General features: G+C 37.5%; 1 protein-coding gene across 1 annotated transcript in view; it reads left to right on the forward strand.

Annotated features, from left to right (window-relative positions):
- Window positions 1-21,183, forward strand: part of SHC4 (SHC adaptor protein 4) — a 131,430-nt gene extending 110,247 nt beyond the window's left edge. Inside the window, exons 11-12 of the mRNA XM_032856551.1 lie at window positions 11,803-12,056; window positions 18,762-21,183. Of these exons, the coding sequence (XP_032712442.1) occupies window positions 11,803-12,056; window positions 18,762-18,896 (389 nt within the window). The 3' untranslated portion in view covers window positions 18,897-21,183. The remainder of the gene's footprint in view (window positions 1-11,802; window positions 12,057-18,761) is intronic.
- The last annotated feature ends 3,401 nt before the right edge of the window (window positions 21,184-24,584 follow it).

Raw genomic sequence — 24,584 nt, forward strand, 5'->3', positions numbered from 1 at the left:
TGCTTTTGCTGAAGTAAGGAGTGTCAAAGCCAGGAGATGATTTTGAATTTGTTGGCTTGCATGAGGAACAATGACTGTTATCTGGCTCTGCTTAGTGATAGTTTTACTTTTTATTCATTTCAAAACTCCTTGTTAAGTCATCTATACAGCACTAAAATAACATGGCTTCTTTCTTCAGCCATAGCCTGTGAGTAAAATACAGTAAGACAAACATCATTTTCCTGCTAAATTGCTTCCAGGGGTAAATACATGAATAGGAACATAAATAAATAAAAGCAAAACAAACAAAAAGCCTACAATCAATTAAAAAATAAGTAAACCAAAAAATGGTTTTTGTAAAATATTAAAGTCTATTGGGTTCAAATTTGGGTGAGCCAAATTTGGTTCACTCCAAAGATGGAGAGCCAGTTGTTCAGAAAGTCCTTTTGCTAGCCGAGGAAATCTCTCCAGACTGCCAAGGGCAACTTTCCAGCTAGTGTGAGCAAAGACAAGATGAATTTTGAAGGAGATATTGCTGAACCTGGACTTCACCAGACCATCTTAACTCCTAAACTAAGAAACAAAGGTCCTCATTGCCAGCCACATGACAAGTGAACCACCTTCTTGCAAGCTTTCTAAGACCCGTCTTGGCACCCAGACAACCTGGTTGGATTCTTTGGAAGCAAACACTGAGATGGAGTTTTGGCCTGTGGGGTCTTTATCGGGATCACTATCAGGAAGGGAAGGGGAGCCAGTAGGCTTAGGCAGAAGGAGAAGCAGTCCAGACAGAGCCTCAGCCAACCCTACTGAGAGTATGTGGGGCCCATCAGAGCTGTCCCACACTGGTCCCAAAGGGTTGGGCTTTTATCCCACTTGTCTCGGTCTTTAGGTAGAGGCTGCATGAGGGAGGGCAAGCCTTTGGGCAAGGCAGCATTCTGCTGGTGAGGCAGAGCCTGAAGGGGCAGTCCGCTGCAGGCTGGCTATTGACATCTGGGGCGCTTGGTCCTTCACTGTCTGGAAAATGGAGGCTAAGTAGTTATAACGAAGCTAACAATTACCCAGTTATCTGGGTAGCGCATCTCCGTGTTCACCACAGAGGGTATCTTGGGTCATGGATAATGGGATATGCAGTTGATTCATATTTCTGCAGTGAATTTAACTGTTCAGTGTTCAGTGACTAGTGTGGATAAGGCAGTATTTGTTAGAAGGACAGTTTTTTGAAAGAAGTTTCTGGACCTCAGAAAGTTCTATTTAAAGTAACTTGCTAAGAATATATACTTGATAGCTTCCATTTCACGGACTTCTCAAAGCACCAGTGTGTTATTAGAAAAGTCATTTATTGGGTGCCCCAAATTAGGTGATTTGGGATAGTCATTGATTCATAACTGCAGTTCCTTTATAAACAAATCTCTAATCTTAGAAATCTTTAAAACTCAGCCAGGAAAATGAAATCTTGCCATTTGCGACAACGTGGATGGAACTAGAGGGTATCATGCTTAGCGAAATAAGTCAATCAGAGAAAGACAACTATCATATGATCTCCCTGATATGAGGGAGAGGAGATGCAACATGGGGGGTTAATGTGGTAGGAGAAGAGTAAATGAAACAAGTTGGGATTGGGAGGGAGACAAACCATAAGTGACTCTTAATCTCACAAAACAAACTGAGGGTTGCTGGGCAGAGGGGGGTTGGGAGGGGGGGGTTATGGACATTGGGTAGGGTATGTGCTATGGTGAGTGCTGTGAAGCGTGTAAACGTGGAGATTCACAGACCTGTACCCCTGGGGGAAAAAAATATATATATATGTTTATAAAAAATAAAATTATAAAAAAAAAAAAACTCAGCCAGGATATGGAAGCAATCTAAGTGTCCATCGATATATGAATAGATAAGGAAGGGGTGTGTGTGTGTGTGTGTGTGTGTGTGTGAGAGAGAGAGAGAGAGAGAGAGAATATTATTACCCAGCCATAAAAATTCACAGCCATAAAAAAGGATGAGATGGAGCCATTTACATCAATATGGATGGACCTTGAGAGCATTATGCTTAGTCGGAAATAAGTCAGACTGAGAAAGACGAATCCTGTGTGATTTCACTCTTATGTGGAATCTAAAAAGACAGCAAATGAATAAACAAACAAGAAGCAGAATTAGACCTATAAATACAGGGGAAAAAACTATGGTTGCCAGAGAGGAGAGGGCTGAGGGGATGTGCAAAACGGGTGGATAAAAGCCTCCAGTTATGGAATAAATAAGTCATTGGAATAAAAGGCACAGCATAGGGGGGAAAATCTGTGTCATTTAAGCAAAGAAACATTGCCTTTTGCCATAGACAATTCAAGGTAAAAATCAATCTATAATAATATTCCTGTCATTAGTTGGAAGTAAATAAAGTCACTTTTGTCCAAAACTGTACTATCAAAATGTGTTTTCACTGATTTTAGCCTTCTTTTTTCATCCTTTTGCCTCTCCCTGCATTAGCGGCGGTGTGTTTAATAATTTAGGCTTCTGGTATTTTTTACTTTTTATTTCCTACTAGGCTATAATGTTCCATAGCCCTCCTGGGCTTCTTGCTACCATTGCTCTCTCCAAAAAAATTAATTCCAGCTCCAAAAGTATAAATATTATTGATTTAATAAAAATGAAGTAAGATGGAGTGGGGATAACTTTATACATACTTTTCTGCAAAATGTCTTAAATACACTTTTTAACCTTTTCTCCATAATGTTTCATGCTATGTCTTTCCTTACTTCCTCAAACACCCTCGTTAGCTTCGTTAGACCTACTTAGCCTCCATTTTCCAGACAGAAGCTTACTGATTAGTTCAGAACAAAACAAAAACAACTCCAGAGACATGAACCTAGTATTTCTCAAGCATGGCTCCCAGGCTTCTCAGTCCATCCTATCATGCCACCAATGTAAGAAAAGTTCCATACAATCTTTATTTTTATCAAACATGGCAGAAGGAAATCACTGGTATTGATACGATCTAATCTGTGTACCAATTTATTGTCCTAGTAGAGCCAGTCATAACAAAGAAACTCCCTCAATATAATAGTGTAAAAAAACACCAAAGTTTACTTTTCCTGTAGCCCACAGATTGGTGGTACAGGACTGGTGAGACTGCTTTGTCATTCTTAATGCCTGGGTGGTTGCATCTCTGGTCTAAGATATTGCATCTCTGGCCTGAGTTTCAGTACAGCCTGAGATCTTTAATCTGGCTTAAGGTCTTTGGTCTCTGGTCTATAAGCTTGGGCTCCTACTATCACATGAGTGTTCAGCCAGTAGGAAGAAAGAAAGACAAGAAGGGTGTGCATACATTCCTTGGAATGTGTGGGCCCAGAAATGGAAGGCAGGCATCATTTTCTTTTCACTTGCCCTCCACACAGCTTAGACATGTGGTCAGACCTAGCTTCAAAGGAGCTAGAGTAGTTGTTCTGGCAGGGTGGCTATGTGCCCAGCTATAACTTAGGAACTCTATAACATCATGCGAGGGAGAACAGGTATTGGTACACAACTGCCTGCCTGCTGCAGATATCCATGAGAATGTTAATGCATAGTGAGGTGTGGTGGTGGGTATTAAGGAGAGCATGGAGAGCAGGAGAACATGGAGGACTGCTGTGGTGCATCAACAATGAATCTTGGAACGCTGAAAAAATAAAATTAAATTAAAAAAAAACTACGTACTTACGCATCACTATCCATTTGTCTCCTACCTACCTATCATCTATCTATCTCCTTTAAAAATAAAGTTATAACCCCTTAGAGGTTATGATAACCCCTTTCTATACTTACTTCACTCTTCCATTTTAGAGATTTGTCCAAATGAACATGTAATATCCTTATTATTTTCTTTTTTCCAGTTTTATTGAGATATAATTGACATATAACATTGTACTAGTGATTTGACATATGTATATATTGTAAAATGATTAACACACTAACTTTAGTGTGGTATCTATCTGTCACCTCACATAGTTATAAAATTTCTTTCATTCTGATGAGAACTTTGAAGATTTACTGTCTTAACAACTTTCAAATATGCAACACAGTATCACTAATTATAGTTGCAGGCTGTAGGTTACACCCCCAGGACCCGTTTATCTCAGAACCGAAAGATTGTAACTTTTACCCTCTTTACCCATTTCTCCCACCCCTTATTCCCTGCCTTTGGCAATCATCAGTCTGTTTTCTGTTTCTGTGAGTTTTTCTTAAATTCCACATATAACTGGGATTATGCAGTATTTGTATTTCTCTGTCTGACATATTTCACTTAGCATAATGCCCCCAAGGTCCATCCATGTTGCAAATGGCAGGGTTTCCTACCTTTTTATGGCTGAATAAATAATATTCGTGTGTGTGTGTGTGTGTGTGTGTGTGTGTAAGTAAAATCAACCAATCCCATTTACCTTATCCAATGATCCATCAATGGATATTTAGCTTGTTGCCATATCTTGGCTTTTGTAAATCATGCTGCAGTGAACGCGGGGGAGCAGGTATCTTTTTGAGATAATGATTTTGTTCCTTTGGGTCTACAGTAGTTCTACTTTTAGTTTTTATAAGAACTTCCATACCATTTTCCATGGGGACTGCAGCAATTTACATTCCCACCAATAGGGCATGAGGGTTTTTTTTTTTTCCCTTCACATCCTTGCCAACATTTATCTTCCATCTTTTTGATGATAGCCATTCTAACAGGTATGAGGTGTTATTTCATTGTGGTTTTGATTTGCATTTCCCTGATGACTAGTGATGTTGAGAACCTTTTTATGTACCTGTTAGTCATTTGTATGTCTTCTCTAGAAAAATATCTATTCAGTTCCTATGATCATTTTTTAATTGGATTGTTTGGGTTTTTTGCCACGGAGTTGTATGTGTTCTTCAGATATTAACCCCTTATCAGATCAGTAATTGGCAAATATTTTCTCCTATTCCATAGGTTGTCTTTTGTTTCATTTATTGTTTCCTTTGCTGTGCAGATTTTTGTTTTGATGTGGCCCTTAGTTTTTATTTTTGCTTTTGTTGCTTTTGCTCTTGGTGTCAAATCCAAAAAATCATTGTCAAAACTGATGTCAAGGAGCTTACACCTTATGTTTTCTTCTAGAAGTTACATGGGTTCAGGTCTTATATTCAAGTCTTTAATCCATTTTGAGTTGGTTTTGTGTATGGTGTAAGACAGGGGTCCAATTTAATTCATTTGCATATGGCTGTCCAGTTTTCTCAACATCATTTATTAAAGACATTATCCTTTCCCCATTATCATTTTCTTAGCTCCTTTGTTGTAAGTTAATTGACCATATAAGTGTGGGTGTATTTTGGGGCTTTCTATTCTGCTTCATTGATCTATGTGTCTGTTTTTATGCCAATACCACACTATTTTGATTATTCTGGCTGTGAAATATAGTTTGAAATCAGGCAACATAATACTTCTAGCTTTGTTCTTTTTTCTCAGGTTTGCTCTGGCTATTTGAAGCCTTTTGTGGTTCCACACAAATTTTAGCTTTGTTTGTTCTAGTTCTGTGAAAAATGCCATTAAAATTTTTGATAAGGATTGCACTGAATCTGTACATTGTTTTGGGTATTATGGACTTTTTAACAATGTTAATTCTTCCAATCTATGAGCACAGACTATTTTTTCCATTTATTTGTTTCTTCAATTTTTTTTATCAGTGTGTTAGAGTTTTCAGTATACAGATTTTTAACTCCCTTACTTAAATTTATTCTTAAGTATTTTTTTATTATTTTTAAAAGGTTTTATTTATTTAAATAACCTCTACACCCAGTGTGGGGCTTGAACTCACAACTCTGAGATCAAGAGTCACATATTCTTTGGACTGAGCCAGCCAGGTGCCCCGGTATTTTATTATTTTTTATGCTATTGTAACTGGGATTGTTTCCTTAATCTCTATTTCTGAGAGTTTATTAGTATATAGAAATACAACTAATTTTCATAGATTGACTGTATCCTACAAATTTACTGAATTCATTTATTAGTTATAATGGATTGTGTGTGTGTGTGTGTGTGTGTGTGGTCTCTTTAGGGTTTTCTATATATATTATGTCACCTCCAAATAGAAACAGATTTACTTCTTCCTGTCCAATTTGGATGCTCTTTATTTCTTTTTCTTGCCTAATTGCTCTGGCAAGGACCTTCAATACTATATTGAATAAAAATAGGGAGAGTAGGCATCTTTTTTTCCTAATCTTAGAAGAAAAGCTTTCAGCTTTTCACTGATGAGCATGATGTTAGCTGTATCCTTGTCATATATGGTCTTTATTATGTCATAGTACATTTCCACCACACTGACTTTGTTGAGAGCTTTTATCATGAGTGGATGTTGAATTTTGTCAAATAGTTTTTCTGCATCTTCTGAGATGATCACCTGGTTTCATTCTTCACTAATGTGATGTGTCACATTGATTGACTTGTGGATGTTGAACGATCCCACATCCCTAAAATCTCACTTGATAATGGTGTATGATCCTTTTCTTTGATCAACTTGAAGTGTTGTTGAATTTGGTTTGCTTAAGGACTTTACATCTATGTTCATCAGCGATATTGTCCTGTAATGTGTGTATGTGTGTATGTGTGTGTGTGTGTGTGTGTGTGTGGTATCCTTGTCTGTTTTTGGTATCAGGGTAATGCTGGGCTTGTGAAGTGAGTTTGGAAGTGTTACCTCCTATTTTTTTGGAAGGGTTTAAGAAAGATTGGAATTAACTTCTCTTTAAATGTTTGGTAAAATTCACCTGTGAAGCCAGTTGGTTCTGGACTTTTCTTTGCTGGGAGGTTTTTGATGAGTGATTCAGTCTCTTTGCTACTAATTCATCTGTTCAAATTTTCTATTTCTTCATGATTCAGCATTGGTAGTTTGTATGTTTTTAGGAATTTATCCATTTTTCTAGGTAATCCAATTTGTTGGCATATAATTGTTCAGAGTAGTCCCTTACGATTCTTTGTATTTGTGTGTTGTGACTTGTAATGTCTCCCCTTTCATTTTTAATTTTATTTGAATCCTTTTTTTTTTTTCTTGGTAAGTCTAGCTAAAAGTTTGTTTATTTTGTTTTTCTTATTTTCATTGCATATTATGTGTTATCTTTTTACTCTCTATTTCATTTATTCCTGCTCTGATCTTTGATATTTTTTTTCTTCTATTAAATTTGGGCTTAGTTTGTTCATTTTAGAGTAACTTTGAGGTATATAGTTAGGTTGTTTATTTGAGATCTTTCTTTTTTCTTAATATAGGTATTAATTGCTCTGAACTCAAACTGCCTTTGATAGCATCCCATAAATTGTGGTATGTAGTACTTTCATTTTCATTTCTCTCAGGATATTTTCTGATTTATCTTTTGATTTATCCTTTGACCCATTTGTTGTTTAGTAGCATGCTGTTTAATTTTCACATATTTGCGAATTTCCTAGTTTTCTTGTAATTGATTTCTGGTTTCATATCATTGTGGTCAGAAAAGATGTTTGATATTATTTCATTCTTTTAAAATTTATTAAGGCTTGTTTGTGGCCTAACATATGACTTATCCTGGAAAATGTCCCAAATGCGCTTGAGAAGATTATATATTCTATTACTTTTGGGTGAAATGTTTCGCAAATGTCTGTTGAGTCAATCTGGTCTAATGTGTACTTTATGTCCAATGTTTCCCTACTGATTTTCTGTCTGGATGATCTATTTATTGTTGAAAATGGGATATTGAAGTCCCCTATTATTACTATGTTGCTATTTCTCCCTTCAAGACTGTTAATATTTGCTTTAGATATATATGTCCTCCTATGTTGGATGAACAAACCTTTGTTATTTTCAATTGTTTTATAGTATTCTATTGTATGAATACATCATAGTTTATATAACCATTCCCTTACTAATGGACATCTAATTTTTTACAGTCCTTTGCTGATATAATAATCATTACTACCCCCAAATACCCAATTACATGTGCTTTTTAAAAATTGAGTGTGTCAATATGCTACCTTCACAGTTCACATTGGTTTCTTTAAATGTCTCATTCTTTATCATTGGAATTACTCGTAATGGTTTAATCTGATTTTGCATGTCACATTATTTTCTCCCTTAAGCCATAAGCGTCCTCTCTGAGGTTTTACCCATCAGATGCTTATGGGTGTAGATATTCTTATCTATCTTGAGCTTTCCTGAATTTCGGATTGTGAATAATATGTCTTCAGTTGCCATAGGAACTCCAAGATGACATGATTACTTTCTTCCATGATTCCTATCACTTTTTTTTCTTTTATAGGTCTCAATTAAATACAGAATGGCCTTTCTTGTTGCTTCCTTAACCTCCACTACTTCTGAGAAAATATGTTATTAGTTATATCAAGTCAATAACTTATTAAATTTTGTAGGGCAATTTTATTTTATTTTATTTTTTAATAATTTTTGTATTATGTTATTTTAGTCACCAACAATGAATCATGGAACAGTGCATCAAAAACTAGTGATGTTGGTTTCACTTATTTATGGAGCATAACAAATAACATGGAGGACAAAGGGAGATGGAGAGGAGAAGAGAGTTGAGGGAAATTGGAAAGGGAGGTGAACCATGAGAGACTATGGACTCTGAAAAACAACCTGAGGGTTTTGAAGGGGCGGGGGGTGGGGAAGTTGGGGGAGTCAGGTGGTGGGTATTAAGGAGGGCACGTATTGCATGGAGCACTGGGTGTGGTGCAAAAAACAATGAATTCTGTTATGCTGAAAAAAATTAAAAAAAAAAACCAAAAAAACTAATGATGTACTGTAGGGCAATTATATATAAATAACTAGATTTAGGTTATTATCTTTCTCAAATTCTGCATTATGTATGAAAGGAGTCGATAATAGGTAATGCAGTACAATGGTAAAGACTATTGATGATGGGACCATAGGTGATTAATTTTCTTTGTTTCTCTGTGTTTCCCAGATTTAAAGAAGTAGCATGCATAACTTTTTTTAAATTAACATATAATGTATTATTTGCTTCAGGGGTACAGGTCTGTGAATCACCAGTCTTACACAATTCACAGCACTCACGATAGCACATACCCTCCCCAATATCCATAATCCAGCTGCCCCAGCCTCCCCCCAACCCCCCAGCAACCCTCAGTTTGCTTCCTGAGATTAAGTGTCCCTTATTGTTTGTCTCTCTCCCAATCCCATCTTGCTTCATTTTTTCCTTCCCTAGCCCCCATGACCCCCCACTCTGCCTCTCAAATTGCTCATATCAGAGAGATCATATGATAACTGTCTTTCTCTGATTGACTCAGAGGGTATTAGCATAGTACCCTATAGTCCTATCCACGTTGTTGCAAATGCCAAGATTTTGGGGTTTTGATGGTTGCATAGTATTCCATAGTATTTGGTGGTTGTGTGTGTGTATAAACACACACCACATCTTCTTAATCCATTCATCTGTTGATGGACATCTAGGTTCTTTCCATAGTTTGGCTATTGTGGACATTGCTGCTATAAACATTCAGGTGCATGTGCCCCTTCAGATCATTACATTTGTATCTTTAGGATAAATAACCAGTAGTGCAATTGCTGGGTGGTAGGGTAGCTCTATTTTCAACTTTTTGAGGAACCTCCATATTGTTTTCCAGGGTGGCTGCACCAGTTTGTATGCCCACCAACAGTGTAGGAGGGTTCCCCTTTCTCCGCATCCTCGCCAGCATCTGTCATTTCCTGACTTGTTAATTTTAGCCATTCTGACTGGTGTGAGGTGGTATCTAACTGTGGTTTTGAACTGTATTTCCATGATGCCGAGTGATGTTGAGCACTTTTTCATGTGCCTGTTGGTCATTTGGATGTCTTCTTTAGCATGCATAACTTTTAAAATTAAAACAAAAATTTTTTAAAAATCTGTCAGATATTCTGCTTTTAGGAAAATTAGATTTTCAGTAAAGGTTTAGATGATTGAAATGTCCCAGTACAGTGTATGTTGTTCTTGTGCTAATTTGGCAAACTATGTTAGGAAAATATTATCCATACTCTCAGGCTGGCCCATGATCTGTTGCGTCTTTTCAAGATGATATAACGTCTGTTTTTCTTTTGTTTTGTCCTTGTCCAAAAGCTCTCCACCCTTATCTCAGAATAAACTGGAAACCATCATGCATTACGATGTACGTGCCCATACACACACACGCACGCACGCATCTCTCTTCCACTCACACCCACTCACTGAAATGGGCCCACGGTTACTTATCAGAGTTCTCGATTATGCCTAAAAGCAAGCAGCACTAAGGCTAACTTCATTTATTATTCATCAGATCTGGACACATTTCTTCAGCCTTTTTCTGGTAACACTAGATAGATATGATTGTTTGGAGAGGAGAATATTTTCAGCCATTAAATATAGACTAAAGATATCTTCAAAAAGATATATTTGTGAATGCTGCATCATAATTGTGCTATGCAGAGAGAAGTTCCTAAGTAGAGACAAAACTGTAACATGTTAATGGGAGAATTGGGTTATGTCTACAGGGCCCTGGCGCCTGTATCAATGACTTCATGAAATCATCATATGTAAGTTGTAAAACTTAGAGTTCAGAGGATTTCTCATTTGTGAGACCCTTGCATAAGGACATGGAAATACACCTTTGCATTTATAGTGATGAAAGCTTGTTTCTATGCAGAAGACCCTTTGCATTAAAAAAGACGAAATCTGATTTCTGTGGTTATTTTCCCAGTAAATTTGCCATATAAAATAGACAACTTTTACCTGGATGCAGACCTAAGAATTTGATGTTATTACTTCTGGAGACGCTGTTATCTTGCTATCTGCTAGGAACCATTGTAGGTACTACAGAAGCAGAGTGGTTAGACCAATTTTGAAAATTGGAAGATTTTCACATTCAAGGCAAGGGTCTTAGTGTGTGGTGATTAAGAACTTGGACTTTGGAGTCAAACAGATCTCATTTCAAAGTCGAGATTTACAACATATTCGTGTTGTGACTTCACGTAAATCATTTAGTCTTTAAAATCCATTTCCTGACCATTTCTAGTTTTAGAATGAAACAAGATAATATATGTAGAGCATTGAGCAGTGCCTATCATACTTGATAAATGGGAACTACACAATAATTATTATCACTGTGGGTACCAATAATACAATTACGTGCCACCTGGGTATATCTTCTCATTCCCCACTGCCAATGATGCTATGTAATATTTATTCTGCAGAACTGCGGGGAGCTGGCTGAGACCAGTGCCTCCCTGATGTTTTGCCTTCCTTTACCCATTTAACTCTGCTTCATCCCCACAGGTGAATGACAAAAACACCAGAGTGGTCACTTAATAGGAATGCTGTGAGGTTCAGTATAGCTTTGAAGTTTTGGGTCAGAAGCATCTCTGAAACACATTAGTAATTTGGTTTAAAAATAAAAAGCTAAATACCAAAAAGTGGGCCTAGTCTGAAGTTACTGTAGGCCTTTTCAAAGAGTTTGGGAATGTTTTAGACGTTATCTGTGATCTGGGTCTGCGTAAGCTTCTTTCTCTTTAACATACAGCCCCTGGGTCGTAATGTGCCTTTCTCTGCAGTTATGTAAGCAGTTCTCAGGGGTCAGTTCCATTTCTCATCTGAAAGGAAAACTGCACCTGGGCAAGCTTTTCCCGGTAACAGAAGCCAAAGGCAATGTTTGGACCTACCATTAAATTAAAGCCTTTTGGAAGTTCTGGAAACAAAAACCCCATTTGTTCCAGAAGCAGCATTATTTAAACAGTGCACGGCACACAGTAGGGCCTCAAGTTGTATGTGCTGAATGAATGAATGAGTGAATGAATGAAAGAGGTGGTGATGTCCCTATTTATGTTTTGACTCTAGAAGCACCAGAAACTGTTCAGCCAGGTGCCACAGCCCAGCCTGCCAGCTCACATTCTTTGCCACACATTAAGCAGCAGCTGCGGAATGAAGACTGCTACCACGGCAAGCTGAGCAGGAAGGCAGCAGAGAGCCTGTTGGTAAAGGATGGGGACTTCCTGGTTCGAGAGAGTGCAACATCTCCTGGCCAGTATGTGCTAAGTGGACTACAGGGAGGCCAGGCAAAGCATCTTCTCCTGGTGGATCCCGAAGGCAAGGTATCATTGACTTCTTATTATGGTTTTCGCAGGATGTTTTAATTAAGGTTATTCTGAGTGATTAGTCCAAACCCTGTCGCATGTTAAAGCTAAGAGTTTTCTTTCTCTTGAGCCTGCTAGCTGGAGCAGGAAGTGCTAACTAAGGGGGCTAGTGGAGGGGTTTGAGAGGGAGCCACCACAGAGGATCAAGTAGAGGGCAGCTCTTTCTGCCCTTCCCACTTCAGTTTAGAGAACTAAGTGAGTAGCTACAACACAGAAGTGTAAGGATTCGCAGCTGACCACTGTTCAGTATCACATACCTTGTCCTTGCTACCAGAGTGCTTATAGCGTATGATTTCATAAAACAGATGCTTAAATAATTATAACACAAGTATGAATGACGTAAGAATGATTCAGCCAAAGCATTATAGTGTTTCTCGTGATAGAGGAGTGCTCTGGTTGGGGGAAGCTAAAGGCTTCTTGCAGGGTCTGGCATGTAAAATGAACCTTGAAAGACAGCAGCATTTTAAAAGGGGGTATATTTGGAGCATAGAGAAGGAAGCATAAGAACACACAGAGCAGAAGAATGACATGAAGCCAATTAAAAAATGTATAGCTAGGCAGAGGATGGGACAGAAATGATCGTGGACAAAAAACGGTTAACAAAATGGTAATAGTCTTTCCCTATTAAGAATTAGTTTACATGTAAATGGATTAGGCTTCTCAGTCAAAAAATATAGAATAGCAGATATAAAGCAAGATCCGACTATATGCTGTCTAGAAGAGCTCACTTTAGATTTAAGGACATGCATAGTCTAAAAGTGAAAGGATGGGTAAAGATATTCTATGCAAATGATAACCAAAAGAGAGCAGGGGTGGGTGGCCATACTTGTATCAGACAAAATAGATTTCAAGTCAAAAACTGTTAAAAGAGACAAAGAAGGACATTATATAATGATAGAAGGATCAATTCACCAGGAAGATATAACAATTATAAACGTATATGCACCCAATATCAGAGTACCCAGATATATGACTCAAACGTTGACAGAACTTAAGGGAGAAATAGTAACACAATATTAGTGGGAGATTTCAATGCTCCACTTTCAATAATGGATAGAAGGACTTGAACAACAGTGTAGACCAAATGGACCTATCAGACAAATACAGAACATTCCACCCACTAGCCTCAGAATACACATTCTTCTCAAGCATACTCAGAGCATTCACATGTTAGATCACAAATACTAGGATGGATCTCCTATCAGGTCACAAAACAAGTCCCAGGAGATGTAAGAAGAGTGAAATCATACCAAGTATCTTTTCTTACCACAATGGAATGAAACTAGATATTAATGGCAGAGAGAAAATTTATAAATAAGTGGAGTTAAACAATACACTCTTGAAGAACAAATGCCAAGGCAGAAATCAAGGGGAAATTAGAAAATATCTGGAAACAAATGGAAATGAAAACACAACATACCAGAACTACGGGATGCAGCAGAAACAATATGAAGGAAGTTGATGGTGATAAATGTCTACACTGAAAAAAAAAAAAAAAAGATCTCAAATAAACAATCTAACTCTGCATCTCAAGGAACTCTAAAAGAACAAACTAAACTCAAAATTAGCAGAAGAAAGGAAGTATTTCAGATTACAGTGAAATAAATGAAAGAGAATAGAAACATAATAGGAAAAAATCCACAAAACTACAAGTTGGTGTTTTGAAAGGATACATGAAACTGATCTTTAGCTAGATGGCTTAGAAAGCAAGAGAGAAGACTCAAACAAATAAAATCAGAAAGGAAAGAAGAGACATTACAACTGATGACAAATTAAATGATTAAATGATTATATAAAACAATTATAAGAGATTATTAAGACAATTTTATGCCAACAAATTGGATAACCCAGAAGAAATGGATAAATTCCTAAAAACATACAACCTACCAAGAGTGAACCACAAAGAAATAGAAAACCTGAACAAATTGCTAGTAAGGAGATTGAATCACTAGTCAAAAACTTCCCACACACACAAAAAAGTCCAGGACCAGATAGTTTCACTCATAAATTCTTTTGGATATTTAAAGAATTAATGTCAATGCTTCTTAAACTTTTTCCAAAAAAATGAAGAGGAGAGGCGCCTGGGTGGCTCAGTTGGTTAAGTGTCTGCCTTTGGCTCAGGTCATGATATTGGGGTCCTGAGATCCACCTCCCCCTACCATAGGGCTCCCTGCTCAGCGGTGATTCTGCTTCTCCCTCTCCCTCTGCGTTTCCGTCTCCCTCTGCACTTCCCCTGACTTGTGCTCTCTTGCATGTTCTCTCTCTCTCTTTCAAATAAATAAAATATTTTAAGAAAATGAAGAGGAAAAAATACTTAAAAACTCATTTTATGAGGCCTGCATTACCCATATACCAAAACTAGAAAAAGACACTACAAGAAAGGAAAACAGAGGCCAGTATGTCTGATGAACATACCTATAAAAATCCTTAACAAAATACTAGCAAACCACATCCAGTAGTTCACTAAAGGATCATATACCATGACCAAGTGGGATTTATCCCTGGATTGCTAGGAAGGCTCATCAAAGAAAGCAATTGATGTGGCCCACCACATTAGCAAAATGATGGATAAAAATCATATGGTCATCTCAATAGATGAATAAAAAGCATCTGACAAAACTAAACACCCTTTCATGATGAAGATTATTTATTTATTTATTTGACAGACAGAGATCACAAGTAGGCAGAGAGGCAGGCAGAGAGAGAGGGGGAAGCAGGCTCCCCACTGGGCAGAGATCCCAATGTGGGGCTCAATCCCAGGACCCCAGGATTATGACCTGAGCCAAAGGCAGAGGCTTTAACCCACTGAATCACCCAGTGGTTCACTCTGTGAACCACTAGTTCACTCTTGGTTCACACTCAGTGAACTAGGAGTAGAAGGAAATTACCTCGGCATGACAAAGGCCATATGTTTAAAGCCTACAGCTAATACCATACTCACAGTGAAAAACAAAGTTTTTCCTTTCACCACTTTTGCTCAACATAGTGCTGGAAGTACTATCCAAGGAAATTAGGCAAGAGAAAGAAATAAAAGGCATCCAAATTGGAAAGGAAGAAGTAAAATTATCTCTTCAAAGATGATATAATCTTATATGTAGGCAATCCTAAAGATTCCACAAAAAACATGTTATGACTAATAAATAATTTCAACAACATTGCAGGATAGAAAGTGAACATACAAAAATCAGTTGTATTTGTATATAGTAATAATGAACAATCTGAGAAGGAAATTCAGAAAACAATCTCATTTACATTACCATCAAAAAGAATAAAATACTTAAGTATAAATGTAACCAAGGAGACAAAAGACTTATACGCTGAAAACCACAAAACATTGCTGACTGAGAGAAATTAAAGAAGACACAAATGGAAAGACATCCTATGTTCATGGATTAAAGGATTTGCTATTGTTAAAACCTCCATATTATCCAAAGTAATCAACAAATTCAATGCAATCTCCATAAAAATTTTAAAAGCATTTTATAGAAATAGAAATACACTCTTAGTATTCATTTGGAACCACAATAGCCAAAACAATCTTCAGAAAGAAAAATAAAGCTGGAGACATCACACTTACTTATTTCAAAGCTAGAGTAATCAAACCAGCAAGGTACTGGCATGAAGACAGACATATAGACCAATGGAACAGAATAGAGAGCCCAGAGATAAACCGATGCATTTATGGCCAAATGGTCTTTGCAAATGTTGCCAAGAATACACAACAGGGAAAGAATACTCTTTTCAGCAAATAGTTTTGGGAGAATGATATCCATGTGCAAAGAATAAAATTAGACCCCCTATATTAAGCACACCCCCAAATTTATTCAAAATAGATTAAAGACTTATATGTAAGATCTGACACTGTAAAACTAGGAGAAAAGATAAAAGAAAAATTTCATAATATTGCTCTTGACAATGATTTCTTGGATATAACACCAAAAATGCAAGCAAATGCAAAAACAGACAAGTGAGACTATATAAAACTATAAAATTTCTGCACAGCAAAGAAAATAATCAACAGAGTGAAAGACAATCAGAATGGGAGATAATATTTGCAAACTGTATGTCTGGCAAGGGGTTAACTTTCAAATTCTATAAGAAATTTCTACAACTTAATAACAAAAAAAACCAAATAATCTGATTTAAAAATGGGCAGATAACTTGAACAGTCATGTCTCCAAAGAAGACCTACATACGGCCAGCAGGTATTTTAAAAGATGCTCAACAACTATAATCATCAGGGAAGTGGAATCGAGTTCACAGTAAGATATCACCTCACCCCTGTTAGGATGACCATTATAAAAAACAAACAGAAAAGAACAAGTTTTGGTGAGGGTGTGCAGAATATGTAACCCTTGGGCCCTGTTAGTGGGAATGTATAATGGTGTAGCTGCTGTAGAAAGCAGTATGGAGTGTCCTCAAAAAATTAAAAATAGAATTCCCATATGGTCCATATTTATTGGACAGGTTTTTATCCCAAAAGAATTGAAATCAGGATTTTAAATAGACATGTGCACTCCCATCTTATTCACAGTAGCCGGGTGGTAGGAACAAGCTTAATGTCCCTTGATGGATCAATAGATTAAGAAAATGTGGTGTGTGTATGTATATGTACACAAGTATACAACAGAACACTATTCCGCCGTAAGAAGACAAAAGTCTATCATATGCTACAACATGAATGAACCTGGAGAATATCCTGCTAATTAAAATTAAAATAATTAAAATAAGCCAGTCACAGGATGACAAGTACTGCATGATTCCAATTATATGGTGTATCAAAAGTAGTCAAACTCATAGAAATAGAAAGTAGAATGGTAGTTGCCAGGGCCGGGTGGGGAGGAAGAAACAGGTGGTGGTTGTTGTTTAATGACTATTGGTTTCAGCCTTGTAAGATGAAAAAGTTACAGTAATCTGTTGTATGGCATTATGCTTAGAGTTAACTACACTGTTGTACACTTAAAAACTTGTTCAGGGGTAGATCTCATGTTATGGTTTTGTTCTCTCTCTCTCTCTGTCTCTCATACACACACACATGCCCCTTGTGACTGGGACAACAGCAGCCACTATTTGCAGTGTGTAAAGCTGGGCAAATGGTGGAATGCACATGGAGTGCAGGGGGCCATGATGAACTGGGAAGAGCATGTCCTGTGTAAGAGGGACAGTCACACGCAGCTCCGGTCACTTGCTGCCATTTAGAGTAAGGGTCCAGGGTAGCTGGATGTGATTTTCCCAAAGAAGCCACAAAATGAAATTTGTATAGGTGATCTCCCCATTTTTAATTCAAAATACTTAAGAACTCTCTATTGGGTGCCTTCTACCTTTCCCCCACAACAAACTGTAAAACATCTCCTGGTATGTTTGGCTGGAGAGTGGGTAATTTATAATCCCTGCACTGGAAGATTAACTTGACATTTGTATTCAGGATTGCTTAGAGAAGAAAGTAATGAGGGGATTCCAGGTAAGAACTAGTGAAAGCCTGAATCAGAATGGAGGCAGGAGAAATACAGAGAGGAGGGCAGAGTGAACTGGAATTTACAACACAGACTGGCAGGATTGATCCACTGATTTGACATGGGTTGGGGTTGAGATGAAGGAGATCAAAATGTTTTCAAGGCTTGGAGCCATTTGAGAGTAAGTGAGAAACCTTGTGCGCTTTTCCTCTTAATCCTTGAGTGTGTATTTCCCAAGAGTAGGGATGTTCTCTTACACAGACATATTCTCTTACACAGACAATTTTAACATTGAAACATTACCCTTATCTAATTCATGGTTATATTCAAATTAGGTCAATTATTCCCCCCCAAAATTGTGTTTTCTTTAATATGCTAAAAACCAATATCTAAACAGAACTAAAAAAATCCCTTGTAGAGAGGTAGCAGAATCATGGAGCAAGGTATTCTCTGGCTGCATGACATCCTGCTCCTGGGCAGTTCCCAGCCACCCTCCACAAAGGAGTGCATTGTGGCCAGTGGAGTCATGATGGAGAGTAAGCAAGAGAGAAAGCTCAAGAGAAAGCAAGCATAGGGAAACCGAGTTGCTTTGGCAACAGGCAAGAAGTTCCATATAACATATTTATGAATGAGCTACCATGAAGTCTGCAGGAAGGAGACATGAATGCCTATGAGGAAGGTCTGACGAGGCTTCTTGAAGGAGACAGGATTTGTGTTGAGCCTCCAAGAAGAGGCAGGACTTCTCCAGAAGGGCCACTTCGTACAGACACAAGATATTTTGGCAACAGTCTGCTTGCTGGGTTATAATTGTAATCCTGGGATTCATGCTTCTATATACCATTAAATATTTATAACAATGGCAATGTGATAAAATACATGAAACAGTAACATGGCAAAAAGAGTTGTTGCAAATTTGGATTGGGTGACAGTTTTTATCATTTTTCTAACTGAGGGAAAATTGCTTAAAAAAAAAAAAAACGGTAATGGGGAATGAGACAAGTGTTTCCTAAGGGATATAGAGTTGAAAAGAATCTTTCTTTCTTTCTTTTTCTTTTCTTTTTCTTTGTTTGTTTGTTTGTTTGTTTGTTTTGTTATTCAGCCAAATATCTCCTTCAGGGATGTGTCTTTTTTTTTTTCCTTTTCCTGATTCTTTACATCTTATGGGAGAACTATTATAATTTAACCTCAATACTTGTACTTCCTTTTCAAGGTAAGGACCAAGGATCATGTGTTTGATAATGTCGGCCATCTTATCAGATACCACATGGATAACAGTTTGCCAATCATTTCTTCTGGAAGCGAAGTAAGCCTTAAACAACCAGTGAGAAAAGAAAATAATCCATGACTTTTCATTCCAACAAATGACCATTTGGAAGTACCATCACATTGATATTTCAAGAAAGTGGTGTTAGGACACAGAGATAATCCAAACTTGGTTTATAAACAAGCTAGAGCACAAACTGTGAAGTACATTTTTCCAAGACCGTCATGGACTCTGTCCTTAATAAGACAAAGGACTAACAAAGATCAATCTTCAGAAAGTGAAAATCAGAAAAGGGGAAGAGGATTGGTCCCTTTGAAAAGAAATTATACATATGCACGGATGTCACTTTTTAAGGCCATATTGCATTGATAGCAAGCTAAAAGCACAATTAAAATTTCCCATGCTAAAGACTCCTTGGATGAACTGCTGGGGCAGTGGTATGTGCCTTTCAACTTGATAATTTGGGGACATTTTCATATTGGGGAGATTAGTTCTAAGTGTCTTCATATTCTCTAACTATAGAACTATTTGCCAAAAAAAGTTTTTCCTTGTTACAAAAATAAGAAGTAATTTGCTTGATAGTTACTGACTTTATTACATTTTCGGTTTAGTAGCACTTTCACTGCAATGTTAAAATAAATTTGTCGTTGAATTTGGACTGTGTCTATGCCAGTAGAGTTGAATCAAAAGTCACTGAAAGCATTGGTCTGTTTCACTGGCCTGTCCCATTTACTACTTAAAGCGCTGGAACCTAAATTCTTTGGCCTAGTATTTCTCAATCTTTGCTATTCGGATAGTTTGTATGCAGCATAGCATAAGCTGAAGAGAGGCCAAATCTATCAATTATTTCTATTTCATCGTATTTCTCCCTCTTTCCTTCCCCTCCCCCTCCCCCTACACACAGAGGAAGCTCCTGAGCACATGGATTTAAAACATGGCAGACAAACCCATGTTCTTCATATTCAACATTCAAATTGGTTTCATTCTTATTTAAAATACTGATTTTATTTGAAAGTATCAGGAAATATCCTCTTGATTGGCTGTGACTGAATCAGTGTCTCTCACCTGTATCCTGAGCATCTTTTCTAGATATGATCAGACAAAATGCAGAAGGGAGAAAACATATTGAACGAAACATCTGGAAAGGTTTGTCACATGTAGTTACACTAATAAACTGATGGGGTAATTAAGTGTTGCATAGAGAAAAGTGCAAGCCAGGTCTCTCGATATGACCTTGAGCCAGCTGCTGAACCCACCTGGACTCCAGTTTCCTTATCCGTGAAATAAGGGACTTGGGCTAGGTGAATTCAGAGGTGCGTCTCAGCCCTAAGATAAGATGAGTTTACAAAAAGCAAGTTTTCCATTTATTAGGAGTCAGAATTGATAATCAGTTTGTATAAGGAAGGTGAAAATGAGCTTTTTCCTTTAGTCTGTACCTGTACTCACAGAATGAAGGGCACAACTGAAACCAACATTCAGGTAGCAGAGACCCTGAGCCTTTCCATCACAAACACAGACACACTGGCGCGCTCTCAGTAGTGACAGTGGAAGTGGATTCGGTTGTTTAGAGTAGCAGGAAATGGCTTCAGTCTTTTCCTTGCCTTTGCGTAGAGTGGTTTGGCCATTGCTTTAGGATGCTTTTTTATCCTGAGTAATCTGGACAGTTGCCTTAACCCCACTTCATTTTGGCTATGTAGATACAGCTTAATCTTTGTAATTGTGATATATTTGCTAAGTTTTAAGTAAAAGACAAACTTTTGGGGGGTAGAAATCATCAGACATCAAGGAACACTGAACTGTAAAATTTCCTCTGTAAAAGTTTATGATTTTCTCCTACTTCTGGTGCCACTGATTGCTTAGGTAGGTTTGTTTCCTTTTACACAACGAGGAAATAATGGCTCTTTCATCAGTTTTATATATACCTTGGTTCTTGATGATCTGTCCCCACAAAAAGGGGTCAGCATGAGTATAGATAGTAGAAACATGTGGGTGATCTAGTCACCTGGCAGAGACAGAGCAGGGTTGTGGTCTCAAGACTGGTTGAGCAGAGTGTTAACGGGATTGCAGGAAAAAGTTCTTGATAGAAACAGATGCAGAGAGTATAAATGATACGAGCAGTACATGAATCCTGGCACAGGATGAACCGGTACATGGATAATCAGTATTTGACTGTAATGTTATAGTAGTTAGGTAAGCAAATACTGCACTTACAAGTACCACAGACACAGTTAAAACAAAATGAAACAATAGAAGAAATGTTTGATTGCATGCTATTTTAATGACACATGCTTATCTTCATCTGTTTTAAAGTGGAAATCCATTTGCCTCTAAATACCTGTAAATGACTTTAAAAAAAAATAAATGATCATTGCTTTGTGACAATTGACTGTATATGTCTGATGTTGGGGTTTGGAAAATTTATCATTTGCAGGATGTTTCAGTGTCCTGACACGAAACAGATGGCTCAACTTCAGTTGGGTAATGCGAGGAGGGTTTAATAAAGGGTCTCTTTACAAAGGTGTGGGCAGAGTATGGGGAAACCACAAAGGAGGACGCAGTGCCCTGGGAACAGTGGACAGGTAAGGGGAGATCACGGTAATGTAATCCAGAGAGAGAGAGCTCTGTGGGAGGACTGCCTTCTAGGAGCTGTGGGCTCCAGTGGAGGTACTCCCCCCAGCCCTGGTGACTCCACGAGGAGGTGGCTATGGACATTATACTTAATGGAAGAAGGACAGCCTTTTCAACAAATGGCATTGGAGCAGTTGGACATCTGTGGCAAGAGAACAAACCTCACACTTTACATAAACATTAACTCAAATGGGTTATGGATTTAAACATAAAATGTAAAACTATGAAAATTTTAGGAAAGAAAAACACAGGAGAAAATCTTTAGAATATAGAATAAGGCAAAGAATTTTTAGAGTTGACATGATCCATTAAAGGAAAAACTAGTACATTGCATTTCATCAAAATAATAAATTTTTGCTCTGTAAAAGACTCCATAAAGAGGATGAAGGGCAAACGATAGACTGGGAAAAAATATTTGAAAATCACATATCTGAGAGAGGGCTAGTATCTCGAATAAGTAAAAAACTCAAAACTCAACAGTAAAAAAATCCAATTAGAAAGAGGGCAAAAAACACAGACAATTCACTGAAGATATATGGATGGCAAACAAACACGTGAAAATATGTTCACAATCATTAGCCAGTTAGGAAATGCAGATTAAAATCACAATTAGATATTACTGTACACATACCTGAATGGGTACAATGAAAAATACTGACAATACTAAACGCTGGCCTGATGAGGAGAAAGTGGACCACACATGCATTCCTGGTGAGAATGTAAAATAGCACAGCCCCTCTGGAAAGCAGTTTGAGGGTTTATTTAAGAAACTAAACCTGCAGCTAACATTCAACCCAGTAATTACACCGCTGGGCTTAGATCACAGGGAAGTGAAAACCTACATATACACAGGAAAGTTTATAGTAGCTTTGTTTGTAATGACCTAAAGTGGGCAATACCCCACATGTTCCTTTAATGGGTGAATGGTTAAACGGACGGCGGTACACACATACCACGGAATACTACTCAGCAATCAAAAGGAATGGCAAACTGATACAACGTGACTGAATCTGCTGAGAATTATGCGGAGCAAAAAGCTAATCCCAAAGGTTACATACTATAGGACTATAATTATATAATATTCTTGTAATGACAAAATTATAAGAAATGGAGAATAGATTAGGTGTTAAGGAGGAAGGAGAGCGGGTACAGTTACAAAAGGGCAATGTGGGGAATCTTTGTGCGATGCAATAGTTTTGAATTTTGATTGTATCAATGTGGATATTGTGGTTGTGATACGGTACTATAGTTTTGAAAAAGATATTATTTGTAGAGGAGCTCTCCCTGTATTATTTCTTACAACTAACTGCTTGTGAATCTACAATTTTTCCAAAATAAAAGATTCAATTTAAAAAATGTTTTGGGGCTAAGAGATAGATATGTCAAGAGATTTTAGGAAGATCGCTACTTTAACTGTTGACATTTTCACCAGTGGGATCATCTTGGTCATCCTAGGTCCCAAGATACTAGGACTAGGAGGAGTCATCTGGATGAACTACATGAAGCCACCTTCACCAGGGGCCTCAAATGTAATGTTCGATATTATCTTCAGAGATAGGCTGACAACATCAAAGGATGGCAAACACAGATGGCGTGCGAGACTGGCCAGCTCTGCCCAGACCCTTTCAGATCCCTTGAATCATTTCTGCCTGCTCCCTGCTGGCTTCCGTGTGTTTTGCTCCTAACTACCGCAGAGGGGCTCTTCTTTCTGAAGACAGTTTCAGGTAAGGGGAGCTGCTTTGAGTCACCAAGAGCCAGAGGTGCCTGTGAGTTTCCTTCTCCCTTGCCCTGCCACCATCTCTGGTGCAAGAGTGCATTGCCCCGTCCTGATTAAACTTCAGAGCTCCCCGTGGGATCACATTGGCCAGCACATCTCTGGAAAGCACACACCTGCTTGGCTTTTCTCCTTTCCTGACCTGTTTCCTCACTCCCTAACAGCTTTCTCTGGGAAAGCCTTCCTTACTAAATCCTATGTACTCAAATTTTCATGCCAGAGTTCACTTCTGGGAACCTGACCTAAGGCAGAAGAACATCAAATAATTTTAAACATGTGCGCCATTATGGGACTATACTAAGTGTTCGAATACCTGAACATTTTAAATAAATCCTGTATATGTCATGGGAATGGTATCATTATTTTGTATTTTATTAATATGCATTGAACACGTTAACATTTAAAATATTCACCAATTTAATGATCTTGTTTCAAGAAACAGAAGTAGTGTGGCATCTGAGAGGGTCTGCATTTCACACTCAGGTATGATTCTGGCCTCTTTGGCTCTTTATCAAATGATCATTGTCACTACTTCTGACAACATTTACAGGTTTTCTGATTAAAAACTTTGGTGTGGTTGAAAATCCTGGACATTAAATCCTGGCAATTGGCTCTCACACTTTTGGTCAAAGACCATAGAAGAGGCAAAAGACCTATTGCCCCATGTACATTTCATCCCCAATCCTCCTTTCTTTTTCTCTTTTTTCTTTTTTTTTTGGTAGTGAAAAAAATAACTCAGTGACAACAAAGAACTGAAGAGGAACCATAAGGGTTGCTTATTTATTTACTTTTAAGGGACAAATATCATTTACATGATTTTATATCCCAAAATACTGCCTTACAGATTTTTCAACAACGAGTTTTTTGATGACTTGCCTTGATAATATGTTTTCAGTTGTTTAAATAGAACAAATTAATAGTTCTATTGATTTCAATAAATTTCCAATTTCAATAAATGTCCAATAAATTTCAATAAAGTATAAGCAAACTTCAGAAGAATTATAAATTGATAATATTAGTAATAGATGACTAATGATAAAAATTGAACTAGAACTTGGATATTATTTTAAAGTCAAATTATAAGAAAAGTACAAATTCATTTATTAAAGTAATTAACACTACACATAGCTGAGTTAACCCAACAGCTTACAACAAACCTAATTGATGTTGATGAAGCCAAGCAAAGAGAGTTCATAATTAAGAAACAGGAATAACATCTCTTTAAAAAAACAGTTTCCTGGGAATGACACTATTTACACCCTTCTCCTCAAAGTGGGCATTTAAGTTATCTTCAGATGTGCACGAGCAGTTTTTATAATATTTCACATAGAAACAATGATACACCATTCTTGGTAAGCTTACATAAT

The sequence above is a fragment of the Lontra canadensis genome, unplaced genomic scaffold (assembly GCF_010015895.1).
Source record: "Lontra canadensis isolate GAN:19392208 unplaced genomic scaffold, GSC_riverotter_1.0 scaffold12, whole genome shotgun sequence".
Classification (NCBI taxonomy): domain Eukaryota; kingdom Metazoa; phylum Chordata; class Mammalia; order Carnivora; family Mustelidae; genus Lontra; species Lontra canadensis.